General features: G+C 38.7%; 1 protein-coding gene across 1 annotated transcript in view; it reads right to left on the bottom strand.

Moving 5' to 3' along the window:
• LOC106873882 (intraflagellar transport protein 172 homolog) overlaps nt 1–22500 on the bottom strand; it is a 78147-nt gene that overhangs the window by 35591 nt on the left and 20056 nt on the right. The window contains exons 15-32 of the mRNA XM_089343974.1: nt 20967–21014; nt 20287–20352; nt 19987–20088; nt 18271–18407; nt 18044–18151; nt 16885–16969; nt 15728–15820; nt 15258–15335; nt 14909–14989; nt 13546–13641; nt 9804–9875; nt 9299–9377; nt 8086–8206; nt 7216–7360; nt 6198–6287; nt 5090–5187; nt 4054–4189; nt 2152–2268 (exon numbers count right to left, since the gene is read on the bottom strand). Coding sequence (XP_089200100.1) covers nt 2152–2268; nt 4054–4189; nt 5090–5187; nt 6198–6287; nt 7216–7360; nt 8086–8206; nt 9299–9377; nt 9804–9875; nt 13546–13641; nt 14909–14989; nt 15258–15335; nt 15728–15820; nt 16885–16969; nt 18044–18151; nt 18271–18407; nt 19987–20088; nt 20287–20352; nt 20967–21014 — 1752 coding nt within the window. The remainder of the gene's footprint in view (nt 1–2151; nt 2269–4053; nt 4190–5089; nt 5188–6197; nt 6288–7215; nt 7361–8085; nt 8207–9298; nt 9378–9803; nt 9876–13545; nt 13642–14908; nt 14990–15257; nt 15336–15727; nt 15821–16884; nt 16970–18043; nt 18152–18270; nt 18408–19986; nt 20089–20286; nt 20353–20966; nt 21015–22500) is intronic.

Below are 22500 nucleotides of genomic sequence, written 5' to 3'. Positions count from 1 at the left end.
TGTTGCCATCCGGTTTCACCAGTCCTCAGTCAAATCGTCCAACCCATGCTAGCATGGAAAGCAGACGTTAAACGATGATGATGATATATATATATATGATGGGATTCTTTCAGTTTCCGTCTACCAAATCCACTCACAAAGCTTTGGTCAGCCCGAGGCTATAGTAGAAGACACTTGCACAAGGTGCCACACAGTGGGACTGAACACGGAACCATGTGGTTGGTAGGCAAGTTACTTACCACACGGCCATACCTGCACCTTTATATATATATATATATATATATATATATATCTACACACACATATATATATACATATATGTACACACACACAACGTCATCTTCTATACCAGAAAATATGGCACACTCGAAACAATATTAACAGGAATTTACTAATTGCTATAACGAAAACTAAACGAAACGGAAGCTGCAAGCAGCAAAACTGCAAACTGCAAGCAGTGCACAAAGCTAAATGACAGAGAAGTATTTCCTGGAAATCTCAATATATCAATGATGCAATGACATGTTGTGCTTTCCGACAACTGCTGTAATGTCCCTTACATGCAATCATGCGTTCACAGAAATCGGTTATTGGAATTCTTGTTCCACTGCTGAAAACCTATTAACCTTAATTAAATTTCTCAATAGCATTAGATTGTTACAACATGTCCTTCTCCCAATTGCTTTCAAACATGTTGCAATTCTCAAATGGCTACCCCTTCGCCTTTCCCGAGTTTTGCCTTCTCTCCTACACTTCCTGGCCCACATGGTTCTAGGTTCAGTCCCACCGCATGGCACTTTTGGCAAGTGTCTTCTTCTATCGCCTCAGGCTGACCAAAGCCTTGTGAGTGGATTTGGTAGATGGAAACTGAAAGAAGCTCGTTGTGTGTACATATAAGGTGCAAATGTGGCTGTGTGGTAAGACATTTTCTTCCCAACCACATGGCTCTGGGTTCAGTCCCACCGTATGTACTATGTATAGTAACGCTCTTATATAAATAAATATATTTATAGGGAATAAATGACGGATTTTTCCCTTATGAGGTTTTTTCATGCTAACTACTTGATACATTCTTATTAAGACTTTATCCTATTCGTGAATTATATATATATATATAAAAGATAAAGCGTAAAATGTGGAGTTCTAGATAGGGGAAGGTCATCAGGGATTTTTTCTGGTATAAGGGAGATAATCAAAAATGTTGGGAATGATTAGGTTTAATTAATTTAACATGATTTGGTTTAGAAGGAATAGGATGTTACAAGTGGTTGGTTTTGCTTTAAATTTTCTTCAATGCGGTGAGTTTCCTTATTTTAAAATGTTCGAAATGGTTAAGTTTGAGTTTATATTTTTCAATGAAGAAGGTTTCCTTATTTAAACTAATTTGTGTTGGTGTTCCAATGGCACATTGATAGAATGGAAGGATTATAAATTGTGGTAGCATTTGTTTTGCGCATTTCTTAATATGTTCACTAAAGAGTATCATTCTGTATTCTGGGAATGCAATCTGCTGTCGATGCAGAGTGCATCTGCGTCTGAGCGATAATCCTGTTGACCCTATGTAGTTTTGGTGGCAGCCCGAGCATCTTATGACATAAATCAGGTTTTCTGAAGCACAAGTAAGTCCAGATTTGATTTTGAATTTTTGTCTCTCTTTGAAAAGGAATTCTGACAAAGAAGTGTTTATTAATTGACATGAGTATTCCTTGTGATCATAATATAGCGGCGAAAGAATTTGACAAGATTGGTAAATATAAAGACTTGCTAATAGAAATTGAAAAAAATGTGGCACCTCAAGGCGACTACCGTACCAGTGATTGTAGGATCTCTAGGAATGATAAAAAAAAGGTACTGAAACTTATTTGAAAATGACACCATCCCTACAGGAAGTGCAAAAAATCATGTTAACTGGAACGACTCATGTACTGAGAAGAGCATTATCGCTGTGAAAACAACATCCATTCATGAATTTATTTATTTATCAATTTTTGTTTTTTAAATACATATTTTACCTGTGAATTTGCGTGTGTAAACTGGGAATGCATACAATAAGCTTCTCTGCACTAGGTGTACGGAAAACACTCGGCGAGAAATGGAAGAAAATTTGAAGAAAGAAGGAAAAAAAATAACATAATAATAACTGGTACTCACTCTGTAAGCATCAGACCACATGTTCTGAGATCGGTACATATTTATCGCAGCTTTGGCATTGTTGGCACTAAGCAGGTATTCCTCAGCCTGGCGTAGGTTTCCATCAGATTCAACTTCCTGGAGAGAGAAAGAAAGAGACACATTAGATCAGCGGTTCTCATCCAGGTTCAATATGGCCCCTAATGGTCCATATTAGACTTTTGAGGGGGAGTCTGTGCAGCAAAATAGTAAATTAGGGGTCCACAATAGTATTTTAAGGGCATGTAACTATCCAGGTGGGGAGGGTCAATAAATACAAGAAAGGATTTTGAGTATTAAAAGGGCTAAATTATTAACGATCATTATCTACAGGGTGTCCACAAAGTCTGGGTACATGGGGATTAACACATACTTTAAGAAATTATTATTTCTTATATTTAATTGTTTATGTTATCATTTTATTTACTCCATGTACCCACATGGGAATTAACACATACTTCAAGAAATTATTATTTCTTATATTTAATTGTTTATGTTATCATTTTATTTACTCCATGTACCCAGGCTTTGTGGACACCCTGTAGAAGGGTTCAGGAATTAAAACCTTAAACTCCCTAATTTCCAAATACAGGAATCATCAAGGCTGTCGATATAGATCCTCTGATGGTCTATGCAATTGTCCAAGAAAGGATTTTAAGCTTTAAAAGGGCTAAATTATAAGCGAACTACAATCTGGCGGAATGCAATAATTCAAACCCGAAACTCACTGGTTTCTTTCGAAACACCAACCCAATAACTCATATTATACAAACACACATTTTTGCATTAACTATTCTGGTTATGACAACTTAATAACAGGACTGAAATTTTATTGTTCTATATTAATTTCGATAAGTACCATCATAAAATTTCTTTAGATATTTTTTTTATTCAGAGGCAATAATGATTGGAAAAGAATGAAAGAAGAACTACAGTCATTATTAAATCAAGAATTTTGGGGGGGTTTATTTAAATCTTTTTTTTTTTAATTTTTTGCGTTAATTATCCTTCTTAATTTTATTTTAGAAATTTACATGATGTGGGGTCAATAAGTTATCGACGGGTCCATCGAAGAAGTCAATGATACCAAAAGTTTGCTAACCTCTGATATTATATATATGTGTGTGTATGTGTGTGTGTATGTGTGTGTGTGTGTGTATATATATATATATATATATATATATATATATATATATATATATATATATATATATATATATACACACATATATATATATATATATATATATATATATATATATATATATATATATATGTCTATATATACACACAAACACACATATATACATATATAAACACATAGGTACACATATACATACTATATATATGTATATATATTTATGTATGTGTATATATATATATGTATATATATATATATATATATATATATATATATATATATATATATATTTATGTATGTGTATATATATATATATATGTATATATGTATATATATATATATATATATATATATATATATATATATATTTATTCTTTTGATTAAATCTATATTATTATATATATATACATATATATGTATACATATATTCATATATACATATATATATACATATATATATGTACATATATATATACACATATATATACATATATATATATATACATATATATATACATATATATATATATATATATATATATATACATATATATACATACATATATACATATATATATACATACATATATACATACATACAGCCTTAAGCAAAAAAATAAGTCTTCCCCCGATCCATGACAGCATAGAATGACAGAAGTAAAGCATAAAACAAACAACTAAACGAGCAAAAAAGCAATTAAAGGAAAAAAAAGCAGCGTAGAAAGTGGGGATTCACAGCAAACCTTGGCAAGTCGGCAGTAGGTCTCTTCCAGCATGTCCCTATGGTAGAGTTTCACCAGGCGCAGAACATCTGGGTACATCTTCAGCTGTTTGTACATGGCAATCGCACGCTCGGGTTCCTCAACAGTAAGGAAAAGTCTGAGGATTATACAGAAGTAACTAATCAGAGAGAGTCTTATAAATGGGGGTAAATGTGCGCCGCTTAGGGGTTAGGACATTCGGATCATGATTGTAAAGTCACGAGTTCAAATTCCCCGGCAACGCGTTGTAACCTTGAGCAAGAGACTTCATTTCACGTTGCTCACCTGGCAAAAATCAGTAGTACCTGTAATTAAACAAGGGCCAGCCACGTCACATTCTGCACGTCACAATCGTCTTCCTTACATACTCTTTTACCTTTTCACATGTTTCAGTCATTTCACCGTGGCCATGCTGGAGCACCGCCTTTAGTCGAACAAATCGACCCCAGGCCTTATTCTTTGGAAGCCTAGTACTTATTCTATCAGGCTCTTTTGCTGAACCGCTAAGTTACGGGGATGTAAACACACCAGTATCGGTTGTCAGTTGATGTTGGGGAACAGACACAGACACACACACATACATATATATATATATATATATATATATATATATATATATATATATATATATATATATATACATACGACAGGCTTCTTTCAGTTTCCGTCAACCAAATCCACTCACAAGGCTTTGGTCGACCCGAGGCTATGGTAGAAGACACTTGCCCAAAGTGCCACGTAGTGGGACTGAACCTGGGATTAGAACCATGGGGGACTGTAGTGGGACTGGAACCAGCCAGTCAGAGATAGTGGCGTAGGGAAAGGTGGATCACATGAACAAAAAGAAAATAAAAAGACGAGATCTTCATAACTGTGAGGGACGTCGAGGTTTAAAAAGCTCTCTAATGAAAAGCAAGAGGATATTACAAAATGGTGCAACAGAGGGAGCGATGGACTGAGGTGGCGGAAGGATTGGTAATACAAAAGACGCGGGGGCAGGGCAGATAGATCGTCTTACCTTTCGGCTTCTTTCACTTTGCCCTGATCACGGAGTTTGTCTGCCTGGGTCACATAGAGGGCTGTCACCGCATCGGCATTCATGAATTTGGAAGCGAGCTGCAAGAGAGGGGAGAGACACACAGACAGACAATATGATTAGACAGGCAGAACGAGAAGTTTGGGAATAACGGAAATCTTTGCCATTTTCTTTTTTTTCTCTTCTTTTTTTATTTGTTACTAGTTTCAAACTAAGGGGTGCGACCATGCTGGGGCACACCCATCTAGATGGCACTTGATAATATGCATAATAATTAGTGAAACTAGCACTTCCTCTATGAATGTGTGGGTGTGTGGGTATGGGTGTGTGTGTGTGCATGCATGTGTACGTGTGTATGTATATGTATGTATGTATATAGAGATGTGTGTATGTATGTATGTATACGTGCGTGCATGTATGTATGTATGTATCTATGTATATGTAAGTATACATGCATGTGTATATGTGTATGTATATATATATGTATGTGTGTATGTATGTATGTATGTATGCATGCATGTATATGTGTGTATGTATGTATACGCATATATGTGTGTATGTATGTATAAGTATGCATGTGTACATGCACGTGTATGTATGTGTGTGTATGTATATGTATATATGTTTGTATATGCATGTGTGCATATAAGCATGTATGAATGTATATATATATGTATATGTATGCATGTGTGTATGTATGCATATCTATGTATGTGTATGTATATGTATATGTATATGTATATATATATACATGTGTGTGTGCACGTGTGCATGCATATGTGTGTGTGTGTGTAAACATGTGCATGCTCCTAGCTGGAGCATCTTTGATCACAGGTCTGTTGGATCAGGACCTACCTGTGGCTAAACATCAACAACAAGAAATGACACATTAGTTCATGTAGTCCTAGATACACTGTGTCAATAAAAGATGGGATGCTCACAGCTGGAACACCTTTGATCGTAGGCTTGTTCGATCAGAACTGACCACCTAGGGTTAAACGACGACAACAGCAACAACGACGACAACAGCAACAACAACGACAACAACAACAACATGACCACCACCACTGCTTTTGTTGTCTTTCTTTACCTTATGAGCCTGCTGCCACATTCCGACTTCGTTGTACATGTCTACTGCCTCCTTCATACAATCCGCAGCCAAATAGAGACGCTCGGCAATCTGTCGAGACAGAAAAAAAAAGCATTGACGATTAAAAAAACCCAGAAAAATGGGAAAAAAAAACATAATTAAAAACATAAACAATGTCATCATCGTCGTCGTCATCACCATCATCATCGATATCATCATCTTCATATATATATATATATATATACATGGTGGGCTTCTTTCAGTTTCCATCTACCAAATCCACTCACAAGGCTTTGGTCGGCCCGAGGCTATAGTAGAAGACACTTGCCCAAGGTGCCATGCAGTGGGACTGAACCCAGAACCATGGTGTTGGGAAGCAAGCTTCTTACTGAACAGCCATGCCTGCACCTATCATCGTCATCATCATCATCGTCGTTTAACGTCCGCTTTCCATGCTAGCATGGGTTGGACGATTTGACTGAGGACTGGTGAACCAGATGGCTACACCAGGCCACCTATATATATATATATGTGTGTGTGTGTGTGTGTGTGTGTGTGTGTGTGTGTGTGTGTGTGTGTGTGTGTGTGTGTGTGTGTGTGTGTGTGTGTGTGTGTGTTAAGTAAATAAATAAATGCTTCTCAATCACATGGTTCCAGGTTCAGTCCCACTACGTGGCACCTTGGGTAAGTATCTTCTACTATAGTCTCGGGCCGACCAAACCCTTGTGAGTGGATTTGGTAAATGGAAACTGAAAGAAGCCCATCCTATATATACATATATGTATATATAGGATGGTGAGCTTACACCCTTGTAACTAAGCAGTTCAGCAAAAAAGACTGATAGAATAAGTACAAGGCTTCCAAAAAAAAAAAAAAAAAAAAAAAAGCACTCGGATCGATTTGATTGACTTAAAATTCTTCAAGGCAATGCTGCAGCATGGCCCACAGTCTAATAACTGAAATGAGTAAGTAAAAGAAAAATAAAAAAATGGCAGAAACAAACAAATAAAAGCGTCACCTTGTACTCCTTGACCTGAGCGTAATGGTCAGCGATCTTCTTGTAGTACTTAGTGACGGTGGACGAGTCCTGCAGTTCAAGGATCTGGACAGCCTTTTTCCATTGGTTTGAACTGATGGCCGATTCGATAGCTTTCGTGGTGCACCTACGCCCCCCCGGGAGAGGAAGACAAAGAGACAGGTGATTGTTATGCGTCACTGTAGAGACCCCGAGACCCCGCAACAAAAGTGAAACAAACAAGGGTTTATAAAACACAACAACAATAAGAACAACAGCAGCGATTGGCTGTTTGTTCCTTACAGTGGCACAAGACTACAGTGGACATCATCATCATCATCAACATCATCATCATCACCACCACCACCACCACCATAGCCAGCATCATCATCATCATCATCATCATAATCCTCATCTTCATCAACATCATCATCACTATCATTATCATTGTCACCATCATTGTTGTCATCATCGACATCGTCGTCATCATAGTCGTCATCACCACCACCACCATCATCATCATAGTCATCATCATCACACACACAACGTTAATGTATATCGTCATAATTATCACCATTTAACGTCCATTTTCGATGATGGCGATGACAGATGATGATGATGACGATGACGATAATGATGACAATGACAAGAGCTCCAACTGATGACAATGTTGATGATGATGACGACGACGATGACGACGCTGATGGTCATGGATCAATTCTCTTCGCTGGTAGCTCTGCTGTGTTGGGGGGCAGAAGGGTCAACCAAGGGTTAACCAGCATGAACATTAATAACAACAACAACAACAACAACAACAACAACAACAACAACAACAATGGTAGCAGCAACAACAGCAAAGAAAAATCGACTTACCCTGCCTCGATAAAATGGTTAATGGCGGCATCGAGCTGCTTCTGTGAGACCAGGTACTCCCCCCACTGCTCTTCCAGGCTGACCACATCACTGGGGAAGCATCGCCTGGCCAGTTCTACGGCTGGAGGAACGAACGGGGCAGCAGAGAGAAAATGGAAGAAGAAACGGTTAAGGAAAGAGAAAGAAGAGAGAGAGAGAGAGAGAGAGAGAGAGAGTTAACGATCTACAAAAATCATATATGGTTTATCATTTGGCTGCGGGCCATGCTGGGGCACCACCACCAACTGATTTTAGCCGAGTGAATCGAAACACCCCGACCCCACCCCCACCAACCCAGCACTTATTTTGCTAAAGTCTGGAACTTATTCTTGTTTCTGCTGGACCAAGCAGCGGGGACGTAAATAAACCAACACTGCAGCCATGCTGGAGCACCACCTTTAGTCGAGCAAATCGACCCCAGGACTTATTCTTTGTAAGCTTAGTACTTATTCTATCGGCTCTCTTTCTTTTGCTGAACCGCTAAGTTACGGGGACGTAAACACACCAGCATCGGTTGTCAAGCGAAGTTGGGGGGATAAACACAGACACACAAACATATACACATACATACATACATATATATATATATATAAATACATATATACGACGGGCTTCTTTCAGTTTCCGTCTACCAAATCCACTCACAAGGCTTTGGTCGGCCCGAGGCTGTAATAGAAGACACTTGCCCAAGGTGCTACGCAGTGGGACTGAACCCAGAACCATGTGGTTGGGAAGCAAGCTACTTACCACACAGCCACTCCTGCGATTCATGTATATATGTATGAGCCAATGAGGGTGACCTCTATGTGGTAGCTGGACCTGTTAGAAATAGCAGTCAAATCACCCGCAAATCACACCCTACTATTCTATGTATGTATGTATATATGTATAAACTAACGAAAAAGTGACCCCTACATATTTGTGAGACCTGTTAGAAATATCAGCTAAATCCCCCTCAATTGACACCCTACCAACTTAACCCTCAATTGACACCCTACCAACTTAACCAAGACAAATCCATGAGATTAATGTTACCTTAGATGTACAGAGTCTGAAAAAACAAAAAAAAACCAGAGAGGCTGGATGGCCACAAATGGAATCGCTTTGATCACTGGTCTAAACACAACAACAACAGCATACTACGACAGTAACCACAACGACCTACGGCACATACCTTGTTGATAGCTACGTCCTTTACGATACGACTGCAAGGCTCGAGCAAACTCCCCTGTTTTCTCATAAAGGTTTCCTGCCTGGAAAAAAAAGAGGATAAAAAAAGAAGCAAATGTTGAAAGAAGTGATGGTCATGGCATGTGGATCGGCAGGTAGTTGGGTGTTGAGAGAGCAAAGTAATGGCATTGGTATCCACACACATACACACGTTGTGAATTTATGTGGCTTAATGGTTAGGGAATTCGACTCATGATCATGAGGTCGTGAGTTCAATTCCCAGCAGGGTGTTGTGTCCTTGGGCAAGACACTTTATTTCACGTTGCTCCAGTCCACTCAGCTGGCAAAAAATGAGTTGTACCAGTAATTCATCAGGGACCAGCCTTGTCACACTCTGTGTCACGCTGAATCTCCCCCGAGAACCACAGCACCACGTCACGCCACAGCCACAGCCACAGCAAGCAAGCTACCACTACAACCCCAACACAAACTCTCAAAACTAAACTTACTTGTTCGTAAAGCTCTGCTTTGACGAGAGCGGAGGCTATTCGAGAGGTCAGTTCAGTGTTGGAGAGAAGGTTCTGGGAAAAAAAGAGGAAAAACAGAAAGATACATGAGAACGTGTGTGTGTATATATATACACATATAAATTTGACATGGGGGATTCTTTCTTGTCTCCGGATTCACAGTCAAATGGCAGGGTGGAATTGAGCAAAAAATTACAGATGCGTAGAATGGTCCGGTCCGGTGATGATGCTGGGCTTTGTATTTTCTTCATAGCTCAGGGTGGCCGTGTGGTAAGTAGTTTGCTTACCAGCCACATAGTTCCGGGTTCAGTCCCATTGCGTGGCACCTCGGGCAAGTGTCTTCTGCTATAGCCTTGGGCCGACCAAAGCCTTGTGAGTGGATTTGGTAGACGGAAACTGAAAGAAGCCCGTCGTATGTGTATCATCATCATCATCATCATCGTTTAACGTCCGCCTTCCATGCTAGCATGGGTTGGACGATTTGACTGAGGACTGGTGAAACCGGATGGCCACACCAGGCTCCAATCTAATTTGGCAGAGTTTCTACAGCTGGATGCCCTTCCTAACGCCAACCACTCAGAGAGTGTATATATATATATATATATATATATATATATATATATATATATAAATTTTAGGAAAATAAAAATAAGAAATAAGTGGAAATTTTACCGGTGAGAGTGTTAAATTTTATGGCACAATAAGAAAATGACTCTCCCCAGACACAACAGTATATATATATATATATATATATATATATATATACTTGAATAATGGAGCTGCATCTACAATATTTTATATGTTATTTTCTATTTTCATTCTCTTACTTCCCTCTATCTTCCCCATCTCCTCCTTTTCCACTTAACTTTCTCACATCGTCTCTGATGTATGTATATGTAAATATTTGTGTTTATGTATACACATATATATTATATATGCATATATATATATATATATATATATATATATATATATATATATATATATATGTATACATATATATATGTATACATATATATATATATATATATATATATATATATATAAACACACACATATATACAGATATGTATGTATGTATGTATGTATGTATAAGCTCAAACTAACACACAGCTGTATATATTCTCATCAGCTGCTTAATATACACACCCACGTATATATGCATATGTATACTTGTGTGTGTGTGTCCTCTAGACACATGTGGTAATTATATATACACTAATAAAATGGTATATGCAAATTTTTAAAATAATTATGAATGATTAATTGTTGAATTCAGTCTAGATTGAATGCATCGTTACACATACATACACATGCTTATTCATACATACATACAGTCACATGCATACATATGTACATACGTACATACAAACACTCATGTCTTTATGTGTGTGTGTGTGTGTGAGTGTATTTGAGGCATATGGAGACTGTACATACTTCTATGCATATATCTAACCATATATGTGTTTCTGTATGCATGCGTATACACACACATACATATATCTATCTGTCTGTCTGTTTGTGTGTCTATCTATCTATCTGTTTCTCTCTCTCTCTCTATATATATATATATATATGTATATATATAAGCAAACATACGCATACACACATTTATAAATACAACACATGCATATAAATATGTGTGTGTGTGCGCGCATGTATATACACACACATATAAATAAAAACATATTTATATTTCTCTCTCTCTCTCTCTCTCTCTCTCTATATATATATATATATATATATGTATATACATACATGCATATACATCTATATATATATTAATAGATTTATATGCATATGCATATATATATATATATATATATATATATATATATATATATATATACATGTATATGTATATAAATCTATGAATATATATATATAGATGTATATGCATGTATGTATATTCATATATATATATACACACACATATACATACATACACACGCACATACACATATTTGTATAGACAGAGAGACATACATGTAGTGGGTGGGTTTTTCTGTGTGTATATATATATATATATATATATATATATATATATATACATACACACATACACACCACCACCACCACCACCATCACCACCACTACCACCACACACACACATAAACATTTCGATGAAATTTTGCATAAATCATAATTTTCAATGTTTACACATCTGATAGATGTGTATGGGTGGTTGTATGTCGTGGTGGCAGTTCTAATAATGGCAGCGGTGGTGGTGCTGGTATCGCATGGTGACACTGGTAGTGTAGTGGTGATAGTAGCGGTGGTAGCAGAGTGTTTTATTTTTTCTGTGTTTACTTATGAGAAACGGGATGTGAGTATGGGTGGTAGTATGTAGTAGTCGTGGTGCTAGTTTTGTGTCTGGTAGCACCAGTGTGTAGTGGCGGTGGTGTCTGTAGCGATGATGGTGATACTAGTGCAGGCTGTAGTTGTAGTGGTGGTGATGGTTGTGGTGGTGTTGGTAGTAGTGGTGGCTGGTCCTGATGGTATTACGTGCCACCAGCAAGAGGGCTAGTTAGGCAATTCTGGCAACGACCACGCTCAAAAGGTGTTTTTTTTTACATTTATTTTATTCTTTAATTCATTTATTTGTTTCAAGTCATCAGACTCTGGCCATGCTGGGGTATCAATTTGAAGAAATTGTAGTGGAATGAATAGACCCCAGGATTTTTTTTTTTTTTCTTGCTAAGCTTGGTACTTATTCTATCGGTCTCTTTTGCCAAACTGCTAAATTACAGAGACATAAACAAACGAACACTGGTTGCCAAATGGTGGTGGAGGACAAACGGATGCACAAACACACACACACACACACGCATATACACAACAGGCTTCTTTCAGTTTCCGTCTACCAAATCCACTCACAAGGGTTTGGTCGGCCTGAGGTTATAGTAGAAGAGACTTGCCCAAGGTGCCACGCACTGGGACTGAACCCGGAACCATGTGGTTCGTAAGCAAGCTTCTTACAACACAGCCATGCCTGCACCTATATATATATATATATATATATATATATATATATATATATATATATATATATATATATATATATATATATATATATATATATATATATATATATATACACACATACACACACACACACACACACACCCGATGAGCTTCTTTCAGTTTCTGTCTACCAAATCCACTCACAAGGGTTTGGTCGGCCTGAGGCTATAGTAGAAGACACTTGCCCAAGGTGCCACGCACTGGGACTGAACCTGGAACCATGTGGTTGGTAAGCAAGCTACTTACCACAGTCATGCCTGCGCCTATATATTCTTTTATTCTTTTACTGTTTTCAGTCATTTGACTGCGGCCATGCTGGAGCACCGCCTTTAGTTGAAAGAATCGACTCCAAGACATTTTCTTTGTAAGCCTGGTACTTGCTCTATGGGACTCTTTTGCCGAATTGCTAAGTTACAGGGACATAAACACACCAACATCGGGTGGGGGGAGGAACGAACACAGACATATACAAACATATGTATATATATCTATATATATCTATATATATATATATATATATATATATATATATATATACTTACCACACAGACACATCAGTTACAGCAAAGCAACAACAAATAAAAGACCACAACCCACACTACCACTGCTACTACTACAACTACTACAATTCAATGAATTTCACGACTACTGTTACTACTACTGCTGCTGCTGCCGCTATTAACAGAGTGTGACAACTTACCTCGTGGCTGGTCACAACGCGGGCGGCCTTGGTGGGCAATCCAGATTTGAGGTAGAGGTTGATGGCCACGTTGTAGTCGCCTTCTTTCTCTTTCACCTGAAGTGCGAAGAATGAGATGGGAGATGTAGTGGTGGTGGTGGTGGTGGTGGTGGTCACAGCGGCAATGACGAATATAGTGATGATGATGATGATGATAGTGGTGATGATAATGATGATGATAGAGGTAGTAGTGGTCACAGGAACAATGATGATGATGATGATGATGATGATGATGATGGTAGTGGTGATGATGATGGTGACAGAAGTGGTAGTGGTGGTAATGGTGATGGTGATGATGATGATGGTGGTGGTGGTAATGGTGATGGTGATGATGATGATGGTGGTGGTGGTGATGATGGTGTGGTGATGATGATGATGGTGGTGGTGGTGGTGGTGTGGTGATGATGATGATGGTGGTGGTGGTGGTGGTGTGGTGATGATGATGATGGTGGTGGTGGTGGTGTGGTGATGATGATGGTGGTGGTGGTGGTGGTGTGGTGATGATGATGATGGTGGTGGTGGTGGTGTGGTGATGATGATGGTGGTGGTGGTGGTGGTGTGGTGATGATGATGATGGTGGTGGTGGTGGTGGTGATGATGGTGTGGTGATGATGATGATGGTGGTGGTGGTGGTATTGGTGGTGTGATGATGATGATGATGGTGGTGGTGGTGGTGGTGGTGGTGATGATAACAGTGACAATGACAATAACAATAATGGACATGGTGATGATGATGATGATGGTGACGATGATGATACATCACTTTGTTTTACATATTTTTTTTTAAGCTGTCATGTGATCAGACCCAAACATAGAGACACAACACCCCCTCACACACATACACACAGTTTCAACCCCTCACCTCTAACCCAACCCACACACTCACACATACACACAAACACTAACAGACACACACATAAACTGATACACACAGACACACACACACAGACATATATCCACACTCTACATGGTTGGGGGGTGGAAATGATCTGCTAAAAATAGCAGTCAAATCACTTCACCCTCAAATCAGTTGCCATCCACCATCAACTCAATAAACAAAATATTTATTGGATGATATGATGTCCGGGACCTTAAACATAAGATTCAGTCAAGATGGCCATGGTTGGAACACACTGACCTGGACTTATAGCAATAACAGCAACAAAAACCAACTGACCACATGACCTGTCCAAGCACAAACAACTCCCGCTATGCATGTACTGACACACCAAACGCCCCTACCCCACCCCCATCACCTCCCCAACCCAATGTCCAGCTTTCACTCCCAGCCCCACACCCCACCTCTACCCAAACCCTTACTCACCTGTCCAGCGGCTTCGTTCTGTCCGGTGTCGATGAGCCAGTTGTAGTGGTGTTGCTTGAGTCCGTCCACGTTCGGGTGACACTAGAGGTGTAGGATGAGGAGGAAAAAAAAAATAGAGAGAGAGGAAGTGAAAACAGGGAGTTGCAAACAACAGCAGGACTGAACCTGGGACCATGTGGTTGGGAAGCAAACTTCTTACCACACAACCACACCAAGAAATTAAAATGTCAAAAAAAAAAAAAAAAAAAAAAATTGTCATGAACTGCATTGGCTTACAGTCGTTTCTGCTATTTGATGCAATGCACAAGATAATAAGACAGAGGGAAAGAGAGAGAAGTAATGAGCCAACCTTTGCCTCTGCTACTTCTATGGCCTCCTGCCACATGTGCATATTTTGGTACATCTGGATGGCTTCATCAACTTGATTCTGGTAAACAGACAGAACATGGAGGACAGGTTTAACGTACATGTGGCATGGAGTGGTGATGGTGATGGTGGTGATGATTGTGGTGGTTGCGATGGTGGTTGTGGTGGTGGTGGTGATGGCTGGGGTTAGGGTTACTGGCACTTGTGTGTGTGTGTGTACAAGATGTGGACTATAATCTCACTTGGCTTGTGTGTGTGTGTGTGTGTGTGTGTGTGTGTGTACAAGGTGTGTGGTAAAATCTCACTTGGCTTGTGTGTGTGTATGTGTCTGCAAAGGTGTGTGTGTGTCTGTGAAGGTGTGGTGTAACGTGGCATGATGTGATGGGGGGGGGGTGATGTGTGTTTGCATGAGCTATCTCTTCCCCCCACATACACACAGCATGTAGTACTCACCTGTTCCAGGTAAATGTTTTCCGCTTCCTTCAAAGATTTGTCAATGATGGCCAACCGAGCACGTACCTGGTAGTGGTCAAAATTGTACTGACCCTAAAATGACCAAAAGAACACCAATAAGTTGTTTTTTTTTCCTGTTTTTTTTTTGTCTTTTTTTTCTTCTTGAATCTTAAGACTCAAAAGAGAGAAGCTTCACTCAGTTTCCTTTTCCTCTTTATGATCGTTGTCATCGTCATCATTATCATCGTTATTATTATTCAATGTTCATTTGCCATGCTGGCATGGGTTGGACGGTTTGACCAGCTGAGAGGCTGTTCAGGCTCCCTGTCTATATTGGCAAGGTATCTATGGCTGGATGCCCTTCCTAATGCCAACCACTTTACACAGCATACTGAATGTTTTTACACAGTACCAATATGGGTGCTTTTCATGTGGTACCAGCACTTACAAGCCCGCAAGATTAAGGATGCTCAGCTGGTCAGGGTTGCAAGGGAAATGCCTGTATGCAAGGGTAACTGATGAGTTCACAGTTGTAACCCACACCAGTGTCGCCTAACCAGCCCCCTCAAAAAAGTTGCTTGGATCGTAGGGTGACAACCCGTGCTTGAGGAGATCTATTGAGTCAAGGACATCAAAATCAAATCACAATCAAATGGAAATTGAAGTTGTGATCCCTGTGCCGGAAGCATGTAAAAAGCACCCCCCGAACGTGGCTGATACTAGCGCCGCCTTGACTGGTGGCACGTTCCAGTGGCACGTAAAAAGCACCATCTGATTGTGGCTGACGCCAACCCCCTCCGGCCCCTATACTGGTGGCACGTAAAAATGACCATCCGATTGTGGTCGATGCCAGCCCCCTCCGACCCCTGTACTGGTGGCACGTAAAAAAAGCAGCCGCTACACTCTTGGAGTGGTTGGCGTTAGGAAGGGCATCAAGCTGTAAAAAACATTGCCAGATCAGACTGGAACCTGGTGCAGCCTCCTGGCTTCACAGACCCCAGTTGAACCGTCCAACCCATGCCAGCATGGAAAACGAACGTTAAACAATGATGATGATCCTTGTGTGTGTGTGTGTGTGTGTGTGTGTGTGTGTGTATGTATGAGTATAATGCATTTTTTTTTTTTTTTTTTTTGTGTGTATATGAAAGCCATCATACCGGAATTTCTGCAGCTTCTTCGGCAATCTTAATGGTATCCTCCAAGAACTGCACCTTGGAAACATCACGGATGGCAGAGAAACACCTGGAAGAATAAGAAAACGGTCGTGCTTAAAGAAAGCATCAGGTTCCGGTCGAATTTGAGAGGAAAACCCACATATGCTCCTATACCCCAGTGCTAGAAAAAGCAGCCAAATCTTCTTCAAATTATGTCTAACTGTCTCGAATAACGACAGATCATGTTAGATTATTCAGTCTTAGATAATCTTAAAAAAACGGGAAGGTCATGACTGGGTTGTCTTTGATGAAAGGTCATTGCTGGATTGAACTGACTTGACCTCAGGCTAAATAACAAAAGAGGAAGGAAACATTCTATAATGTAGTCCTGGATACACTGTGACATGAATAACACTGGATGGTCATGTCAAGAGAGTCTGGTCTTTGATCATAGGTCTGATGGGTCAAGACTGACCTAGGGTTAAATAAGGAGTAAAGAAGGAAGGAGAGATTATGTAGTGTAGTCCTAGATATATTGTGACTGGATGTCTGTTGGGATGGTCATGGCTGGAACCCCAGCTCAATCCAGCAGGTCATAAATCTGTTTAGTCCCATGTCAGCCTTGACCCGGTGAAGGACACATTAGATTATGTAGCCCTAGGTACATTGTGCCTGAACAAGAAGAAAACAGGGTGGCCACACCACCAGCACCACCACAACTACTATTACTATAACCACATCTACCACCACTACTACAACCACTACCACCACCACTACTACCACCATCACCACTACTACAACAACCACTACCACCAGCACCACCACTACTACAATTACCACTACCACTACTACCACCATCACCACTACTACAACCACTACCACCACCACTACTAAAACCACCATCACCACTACTACAACCAACATCACCACTACTACTACCACCATCACTACTACTACAACAACCACTACCACCACCACCACTACTACTACAACAACCACCACCACCATCACCAACCACTATAATCACAACCACCACTACTACTACAACCATTAGACACCACTGCAACCAATACTACCACAACCACCACCACACATCACTAACATATCAGCACTACCTCCATTACAACACCACACCACCAGCACCTCAAACCCACCGCCATACCTGCAAGCCAGATTCAGCTGCTGTTCCTCCAGTGCCAATTTGCTCACCGTTTTCCACATAATTTCGGTCTCTGACGACAATTCCAGAGTCTCCAGGAATTCTACAGCTCTGTGAGTAGAAGACAGTACAACAGATATATCAATGTATAAACACACACACACACACACACACACACACGCATACATACACACAAATGGCATCATTGCGCTTCCCCAACCCCCACCTACCTGCTCAGATCCCCGTCGTCGATGGCTGTGGCAAATTCAATGAGGCCCTCGTCCAGAGTGTAGGGGATACTGCTGACCCCTGAACTCACAATTACTTCAGTCTTGCCGTTCTTACGTTCCAGGTTTACGATGTCTCCCTGTAGAAGACACACAGACAGACACATATATATATATATATATATATATATATATATATATATGACAGGCTTATTTCAGTTTCTCCCTACCAAATCCACTCACAATTGCTCTCACAAATGAGAATACTAAAAATGAAACCCCGACTGCTCTCAAAAATTAAGTAAAACACAGGAAAAATAATCCAGGATCCTTGTCTGGAACCGGATTGATCCCAAAATCTAATCAGTTCGTGCCAGCCATGAGGTTAAACATCCCTGACAGTTTCATCCGAATCCATCCAGCGGTTCTTGGCAAAACAAATAAACACGGCTGAAAACGATACCCCTGCCTTCGCTAAGGCGGCGGTAATAATAATAATCATAATAATAATAATAATAATAATAATAATAATAATAATAATAATAATAATAATAATAATAATAATAATAATAAATGCCCGGATGCAGTACCAGGCAGTTTTTCTCATGGCTTCTGATCTTAATTGATTGGAAGTGTTATCATGTACATTGTTTTGTCTTGGTATAAAATGATGGGCTACAGCAAATATTCTGCTTAATACCGCAGATTTGCTTGTCACTTGTTTGACCGTAACCAGTTGAGCATGTCCCTTGGTGGCTGACGATATGTGCATCTCTGGTCATGAGCAGAAGTAGTGGGGGAGCATCATAGCCATGTGTTGAGAGGAATTCTTTGGAGTTTGGATAATTCACCTTTGGAAACATGGGTATTTCGTTCGACACCCTCAAACAAGCTTTATTCAAAGATCTTTTGAGTGGGATGGGCTACTCGACCTGAAGAAAATTCTAACTGGGTCCCACCTGCGAGGTCATGCGCTGTTTATCTTGATATGAGATCACCATGTCGCGCACATATGGTTGTGATGCATGTGCCTGGTGTACCCTTATCAGACGGGTAGTCATGATGGGTATACTGGGATTCGTATATTTGTACCCCAGTGTCACTTTGATGGCATGCACTGCTCTCTCACTCAATAATAATAATAATAATGATAATGATAATAATAACAATAACAATAATGATAATAATAATAATAATAATAATAATAATAATAATAATAATAATAATAATAATAATAATGATAGTGCTCATGGGAACTGCCCATATCCTACGTAAAATACTGTCTATGTGATCTCAAATTTTAAAGCAAACAGATAATTTTCTTATGGTTTCTTAAATATTCACTAGAACAAAACTGTACAAATCCAAATATATGGTACCCTAGGCATAACACCTACATGAACTTCTAACTTGTTGTCTCTTGAGGTCTCTGGGTGAGACTTGGAGCCAACTTGTACAAATGCAAAGCAAAAGTCAAACATAAGATAATGATAATAATAACAACAACAACAACAATAATAATAATAATAATAATAATAATAATAATAATAATAATAATAATAATTCATAATAATAATAATAATAATTCATAATAATAATAATAATAATAATAATAATAATTCATAATAATAATAATTCATAATAATAATAATAATAATAATAATAATAATAATAATAATAATAATGATGATGATGATGATGATGATGACTAGTACCTACCTTCAGAGGGATCATTGTAACCTTCTCGTAGGCCTCTATGTTGTACCAAATGCACAAGTTACCTCGGTTCTGTGCCACAACCACATCACTGCCTGGTACCCACTGGAAAAGAGTCAAATAAAAAGAGAGAAGGAAATTAGGGGGGGGGGGTACCTCAATGTGCACGTGGGGTACTTACATGTTTGTCGAGCCACCTGGCAACAAAGATGGAAACAGCTGGGTAAAACTAAGGTGATCTATTACTCACACACACACGCACACACGCGCGCGCGTGCAGTGTTAAGAGTGTCAAACCCTTACCTGTACGTAGAGACAGGAGTTCAAGATGGTGACCCTCTGTTGAGCTTCGATGAAGTACAGATTCAGCTGCCAGTTCACAGGGGATGGTCATGGTCAAGGAGGAGGAGAATAAAAATAATGCAAATTAAAATTGTCAGTTGGCTTCCTGATTTTAAATAAACACACACACATACACATATATTAGAAAACAGCCACACACACACACATGCATATCACAATACACATACATACATACATATATACATACATATCATCATCATCATCGTTTAACGTCCGCTTTCCATGCTAGCATGGGTTGGACGATTTGACTGAGGACTGGTGAACCAGATGGCTACATCAGGCTCCAATCTGATATATATATATATATATATATATATATATATATAAGTAAACATACACACACGCACAGAGAAACAAGCACAAAAAATTACACATGCACGCATACACATATCAGTATACACACATACGTATACAATAGAAAACAGCCAAACACACATACATACACAACATAAGCAAACAAATAATTATGCACACATACATGTACAGGCACACACACACACATATTGACACATACAAAGAAATATATATACAATACACACACACACACACACCCACACACATGCACAGAGGCACACACACATACGTGTGCAAACATGCAAACACACACACACATAACAAACCTTCAGTTTCTTGTCCCGAAACAACAGATATCGTCCAGTTTCGTTGAGCTGGAAAAGAAAAAAAAAAGAAAAAAAGGAAATTGAAAAAAACCAAAAAAAAACAAAAGTATGAGAGATAAACTTGACACACATTAGAGGTTACTGAAAACAAACATCATATTTTCAAGGAAACACAAGAGAACCTGGGTTAAAAATCATTGGTTATTTATTGTGGAGAATTAACTCTTTTTCTCACATATTTTGCTTGACATGTTCTACGTTTGTTCAAATATTTTTGAAAATAATAAAGAATTTAGTCATGTTTGTTATCAGCTTAAAAGCCACCTGATAGGGCTCTTCACTGGGCCTTGAGCCCAACGAAGACACTTCATGCACTGAGTACATATCAAATTTTATTAAACTCGAACAATATTTTTGAAGCAATGAACAATTTTCATCAAAACAATGATATAATTTGTTGACTTGAAACTTATCGCAAAGCTGCATGATAAACAATATTTTTTGTCTTCCCATTCAGGGGTCAGTACAAATAGCTTGTTTCCATTCCCTACCTTTGAACAAACAGCATACTGCTGGCTGTCGGCAACAATAAAATTATCTTTTAAAAATTCAACGATAATTCTTCTACCGCCATTTAATTTAAAGACAATTTGATGTACGTAGGGCATTACTTTTCATACAAACAATTATTTGTAGTAGCTGGTACATACCTAAACTCCTGTTCGTAGCTTGAAGGAAAATTACACCACTGTCACTAAACAGTATTTTTAAGTGCGATTTTTATGGTTTGGAATTGCTCTAAGCGTATTTGACCAGAAAAATTTTTGAAATTTAGTATTTTTTAAAGTAATAATAAAATTAGTCGAATCTATTTTCATGCAGTTGGAGTGCGCTAAGTTTCCATAGCTCTGACGACCTACGGCATGAAAATAGGTCTCACAAATTATATTAATGTCTGAAAAAATACTAAGTTTCCAATATTTCTATGGTAGAGAGTTATGAGAAGTAATATTGCATGAGAGAGAGTGAGTTCAATATGTATTGCAGTTCCGAAAACATTATGAAGCACGTGTTATGGTTAAATTACTTGATACAGTTTTAATATTTAGAGAAAGATTTTTTCGAAATGTTAGGATTGAGAAAAAAAAACCAAGAATGAAGTAAAGTCGAAGAGACATTGAACAGTGAGAGAGGGGTAAAGCATGAGGAATAGTAGAAGTGTCATTGAATAGTGAGAGAGGTGTAAAGCATGAGGAATAGTAGAAGTGTCATTGAATAGTGAGAGAGGGGGTCGGAGGAGTTAAAGTTGAAAAAGTGTGACACACTGACATTCACTTTTGCATTTGTTATTATAGATTATTATATTTCAATTAAAATACTCTACTTTTGTTTCAATTAATTTAGAATATAACGAAGTAACTTTGTTATTAAACGTTTCGCTAACATATTTCTGCTGAAATATATCACATTTGTTCAAATATTTTTGAAAAAAAAAGAATTTAGTGAAATAACTTTGTCATTATTAACCCTTTCC

The sequence above is a fragment of the Octopus bimaculoides genome, chromosome 28 (genome assembly GCF_046866305.1).
Source record: "Octopus bimaculoides isolate indiv1 chromosome 28, ASM4686630v1, whole genome shotgun sequence".
NCBI lineage: Eukaryota > Metazoa > Mollusca > Cephalopoda > Octopoda > Octopodidae > Octopus > Octopus bimaculoides.
The sequence above is the reverse complement of the archived record's forward strand: the minus strand, read 5'-3'. Positions and strand labels throughout refer to the sequence as shown.